This window comes from Bidens hawaiensis, unplaced genomic scaffold, assembly GCF_021521415.1.
Source record: "Bidens hawaiensis isolate Kalapana, Puna unplaced genomic scaffold, B.hawaiensis_p1.1 tig00006604_1, whole genome shotgun sequence".
In the NCBI taxonomy this organism is placed as follows: Eukaryota; Viridiplantae; Streptophyta; class Magnoliopsida; order Asterales; family Asteraceae; genus Bidens; species Bidens hawaiensis.
This window is the reverse complement of record NW_027491445.1, coordinates 89,037-94,782: the sequence shown is the minus strand read 5'-3', so window position 1 is coordinate 94,782 and position 5,746 is coordinate 89,037. Positions and strand designations below refer to the sequence as shown.

The 5,746-nt window shown below is 45.6% G+C and overlaps 1 protein-coding gene across 1 annotated transcript; it reads right to left on the bottom strand.

Annotated features, from left to right (window-relative positions):
- Nucleotides 1-439: 439 nt before the first annotated feature.
- Nucleotides 440-955, bottom strand: LOC143633023 (uncharacterized). Its single transcript, XM_077101402.1, has one exon. It carries the CDS (start codon nt 953-955, stop codon nt 440-442), a length of 516 nt encoding a protein of 171 aa, XP_076957517.1.
- Between the last annotated feature and the right edge of the window lie 4,791 nt (nt 956-5,746).

Below are 5,746 nucleotides of genomic sequence, written 5' to 3'. Positions count from 1 at the left end.
TTGTAAAAATCGAAAATATTTTCATGGATCGCTTAAAACATTTCAAAATAGTGTTTGGTAAGTCTTTTTCGGCTTAACGGATGATACAATGCTTGGTTTGTAACTATCTTTCGCATTTAAATCTATAGTGGGTAGTTAAACGAGCATGTTTTCGTTTAACTTGTTTGCAATCGAACTAAGGCCATAATACTAATACATTTGCTTATATTAAACGTATATCACTTATAGATGGCCCCCTGAATATCTGGGTCATAACCAGTCCCTTTCGGTTAATCGTTCAATCGTTACGTAATAAGCGTTTAATCGTTAAATCGGTAACTACATACTGAGGTGTACCTGGTTTTGGCTCAAATGTCACAAATACAGTTTAGACTTTCTCGTTTTTCCTCACGGAGAGGTTCCTTATTTTGCTTGATCCTTGGTTCCTTTGTTGGTGCTTTTAGGCGTAATACTTTCGGAGCTGCATGGAGTTCCAAGTCCTAGGAATCTCCTTTCCTGCCAAATCTGTCAACTTGTAGTCCCCTTTGTCCCCGGGCCAAGTTACTTGATAGGGTCCTTCCCATTTTGACCGCAACTTCCCCTGGTCTTCCTTCCTACTTGTTGCTTCGTTTTTTCTTAGCACCAGATCTCCTATTTTGAACTTGAATTTTCTAACCCTTGCATTGTAGTACTTCTCAATCTTTTTTTTGTATTCTGCCTCCCTTCTTGCTGCTTCTTCCCTTCTTTCCTTTGCTAAGTTCAGATTTAACCGTAAATCTTCCTCGTCTCCCTTTTCCCCTTGCAACGTTCTGCCCCAATCTCTGCAGGTATCATAGCCTCCGTTCCATACATCAGGCTGAATGGTGTCTCCCCGTTTAGTTTTGGGCATGGTCCTGTGTGCCCATAAAGCATGGGGTAATTCTTCCACCCATGATCCCTTTTCTCTTCCTAGCCTTGCTTTAATTCCCTCAACCATGCTTCTGTTTGCTCGTTCTACTTGACCATTAGCCTGGGGGTGAGCCACTAACGTAAACCTTTGGTTGATCTTTAGCTGGAGGCACCATTCTCGGAATGGATTGTTGGAAAACTACTTCCCGTTATCACTGATATGGTGTATGGCAACCCAAATCTACAAACAATGTTTTCCCACACGAATATCTTGATTTGTTCTCCTGTGAAAGTTCGCAGCGGCTTGGCTTCTACCCATTTTGTGAAGTAATCAATCGCCACCACTAAGAATCTTACCTTTCCTGCTCCCTCTGGGAAGGGTCCCACTATGTCTATCCCCCATTTTTGAAAAGGCCATGAGGAGCTCACCGGTATTAGGTTTGACTTCGGCTTCCTTCCCACCGGTGCATGTATTTGGCAGTTGTCACACCGTTGTATTTCTTTAACAACACTAAGAAACATTGTTGGCCAGTAATACCCCGTCCTCCTTGCTCGAGTCACTACCATTTTTGTTCCTATGTGCATCCCACAGATCCCTTCATATATCTCCCTCACCACATATTCTGCTTCCCCTGAGTCTATGCACTTGAGGGAAGGTCCTAAATAGGGATTTCTGTATAAACCTCCTTCAATCATTTCATACTGCATAGCCTTGACCCTCAGCTTCCTTTCTTCTTCCTTATCTTCCGGCACCTCTCCCTTCTGAAGGTATTCAGTCCCGCCCCGCTTCCTTCTTCATTGGAGGCCCCGTCTGTATACAGTTTCCACCAGGGTTCCTCCTCTGATTTCTGTTGCCTTGCTTTTTTTGGGGCAACATGTTTTTTCACTTTCGTCTTCTTCCCCCCCCCCCCCAGTTTCTGCCAAGAAATCGGCCAGGACCTGCCCTTTGATGGCTGTTCATGGCCGATACTCGAGCGTGTGATCCCCAATTCCACTGCCCATTTTGTCAGCCTTCCCGATACCTCGGGTTTTGATAGTACTTGTTGCAAAGGTTGGTCGGTGAGAACCTGTACAACATGTGCCTAAAAGTACCTCCATAGTTTTCTTGCTTTATAGATTAGGGCCAACACCAATTTTTCTACCGGCAAATATCTTTCCTCGGGCCCCTTTAAGGTACGACTAATGAAATAGATGGGTATCTGTGCTTCCCCTCTTTCAACCATCAGCACTTAGCTTATTGTCTTTGACGTTTGGGACAGGTATAGTATCAGTGTTTCCCTAGGTTGAGGGGTTGCAATCATGGGGAGCTCACAAAGATGTTTTTTTCAGGTCTTGAAAGGCTTCCTTTGCCTCCCTATCCCAACAGAATTTGTTCTTCTTTGTGCTTCTTCTCAGGACAGCCATAAAGGGCAAACCTACTTAGAGCCACAAGTCTCCCGTTTAGCCTTTGTAGTTCTTTAAGGCTCTTGGGAGACCTCATCTGGATCAATGCTTCCACCCTTTCTGGATTAGCCCTGATTCCTTCTTTTGTTACCAGCACCCCCAGAAATTTCCCTTCTTCTACCCCAAAAGAGCACTTTCCTGGATTTAGTTTCATATCGGCCCTTCTTAAAGTTTGAAACGTTTCCCAGATGTCTCTCAGCATTCCCTCTTCATTTTTGCTCTTGACGACTGGATCGTCCGCATAGATTTCTACATTTCGATCTCTTTGTTCCTCAAAAAGCTTGTCTATGAAACGCTGGTACGTGGCTCCAGCGTTTTTTAGACCAAATGGCATCTTGGTTTAACAGAAGGTTCCCTCGTTAGTATAGAAGTCTGTCTTCTCCTCGTCTTTTGGGTTCATCTGTACTTGATGGTATCCTTTATAGGCGTCTAGGAAACACCTTAAAGGGTACTGTGCCAGGGACTCTATTTTCTTTTCAACTTCCGGCAGAGGGTATGCGTCTTTGGGGCATGCTTTATTCAAATCTTTGAAGTCAATACACATTCTCTAGCTATTGTCGGATTTAGCTATCATTACCGGGTTTGATATCCACTAAGGATATCTCACTTTTCTAACTATTCCAGCTTGCAACAACTTCCAAGTTTCTTCCAGAACAGCCTGGCTCTTTTCAGGCCCCAGACTTCTTTTCTTTTGTTTGACAGGTTCCATCCAATGGAATTCCTTGAGGCTGTGTTAGACTTGATCCCGGGGGATCCCTGTCATGCCTTCATGTTTCCACGCGAACACGTCTACATTTCTTAGCAGCAGTTCCTTTAACCCCGCTTTCCCTTTGTCGGTCAGTGAGGTCCGTATCTTGACTGTTTGCTCTGGAAACTTCCCATTCAGGACCCATTCTTCCATTCCCTCGTGCTTCTTTTTTGTTTTGCCTTCTGAACTCACGTTGGCTACGATCTCAGTTGACGACCATATCGTGGCTATACCCTCGGGATTCGCGAACTTTATACAGCTATACGCTTTTGAGGCGATGGCTCGGAGGGCCCTCATACCTGGGTGTCCCAGTATGATGTTATATTTTGAAGGGGCTCTTACCACTAAAAACCGAAGCCGAACGGTTTGGACTTTCTTCCCCTCTTTCACGCTGAAAGGGAGGGTTATTGAACCCAGGGGTTTTACTACTCCCCCCGAGAATCCCACCAATGGGCATACATCCTCTTCCAACTGGTCCTGGACTCTCTCTAGAGCCTTGCAAAACAATGCTCGCACATGACCTCCACCCCACTTCCTCCGTCCACATGGCGCGAGCTAACCGGTGCCCTACCACACTAGCCGATATGTTTAACGGCATTTCCCTGGCATCCTCGTTAGTCAAACCTAAAAATGATAAAGGAACATTCATCCAGACAGGATATTTTGGACACGTTTCGCCCCTTCCCCTCTTGGCGGGATGTTCCCTGTTTCCTTCTTCTGCCTCCCTTCTTCTGATCATATTGACGAAGTGCTTGTCCTTATTCTCTTCTTTGACCTTTGAGGTCCCTTCTTTAGGAGGGAGTGGTAACTGGCCTGCCTTAAGAGCGGCCTCCCATAATCTCTTTAATTGCACACAACTTTCGGTAGAGTGCCTCTGGCTCTTTTGGTAGTTACAAAACCCCTGAGGGTTGGGCCTGTAGGGTTGCTTTACTTGGGTCGGGGGTCTGGGAGAGTACTTGGCTCGGTCGGCAACCATCACATCCCTATGCCCTGCGCTTAACCGTTCTCCCAAAAGGGGTCTATGACGGAAGGTTTCTGACCTGGCAGGGGTGGACAATCGTGGGGGATAGTAAGAGGTACTCATGGAATGTGGGGGTTTGTAAGGGGATAATCTAGCTCCTTCCCCCGACATCCTCCCTCGGTTTGCTTGGCTACCCCCCTCCCCACATACCTCCCTCCTGTTCCTCTTGTCTTGAAGGTCCCCTTCTTTTCTTCCCATTCGCTTAACTTGGAGACGGTATCCTTTCCCCAGACAAAGGCTCTGACCCTGTCTATTAGCTGGTCGAATGTGGTAGGGAATTCCTCCCCTAACTTTTCTGTGAGTTAGGAGAACCTTACCCCATTAATGAACCCACTTATCTTCATCACTTCCGAGACACCCTTTATATTCATGCTTTCAGATATGTACCTTTCCATAAACTGTTCCACCTTCTCTTCATCCCTCCTTCGTATGTGGAGGATTTCATTGGGGTTCTTCATCGCCTTCTGCTGTTGACTGAAATTTCGGAGGAACTTCTCTCTCAACTCTTCATAGCTATCATTACTCCCGGGTTCTATACTGTCAAACCAGACCCGAGCTCCCCCCGTCAGCGTCTGGGGGAACATTAGACACCACACCGGCATGGACCACCCACTTACCAGCTCGACCCCCTGTAGGCATGCAGATGGTCCCCAGGGTCCTACGTGCCATCATATTTGTCGACCGTGGAGGGATGCCTTAGTTTTGGAGGCAACGGCGCCTCAGCTATGCGCTTAGTGAACTTTGAGACATCGGACGTTTCTCTGGGTCGATTGGGGACTTTTAATGGGTTCCCTGGCATCTTCTCCTTTCCTTTGGCAGTGGAAAGGAGAGTCGTCAAAGACTCTATCAACGTCTCTGGACTCCCCCCTATGAAACCTTGGCCTTCTGTGTTCAATTGAGACTCGACGTCTCGAAGGAGAGCCGGGTCGGGAGTGCCTCCAGTTTTTCCTTCTTTTCTTCCTCATCTAGGAAGGCTCTCAAGGTATCTCGGTGAGCTCGTATGAACTCCGGAGTGGCCTTCCACCCTTCCTTTTCACCTTCTTCGTTTTGGGGTTCTCATTCTTCATCTTGTTGTCCTATGATATCTTCCATGAGGACGGGTGTAACACCCCGTAACCGCAGCGGAAACGTACACGGGATGCAACAGACACATCTGATATCAACAGCATTGCTTATAAAGAAAATACCACTACATTAATTTATAACATATTACATTGTTGCGAGATTCATTACTGTCTAGGTGATACACACATATTTTACCGATAAGACATTAATAAATTCATTACAAAACAAAGAGCAGCAAGCTTCCAACAGGTAGCACAGATAGTTAAGCACACATCAATCAATCCAACTTGGGCATACCTAGAAAACATGTAAAGAAAACGGGTCAACTACGAATAGTTGGTGAGTTTCACTAATTTAAATAAACACTGACAAATCATTTTAATAATCATTTATTAACAATATAATCATGCTGGGAACTATGTTACCCCAGAACATTTCCAATAACTTTCTGGGAACTATGTTACCCCAGAACAATAATAACCCCTGGGAACTATGTTACCCCAGAACAATAACAACCCCTGGGAACTATGTTACCCCAGAATAATAATAACCCCTGGGAACTATGTTACCCCAGAACAACAATAACCCCTGGGAACTATGTT

Excerpts from the sequence above, each read along its gene's own strand:
- LOC143633023 (XM_077101402.1), bottom strand. The coding sequence starts at position 955 with ATGGTTGAGGGAATTAAAGCAAGGCTAGGAAGAGAAAAGGGATCATGG.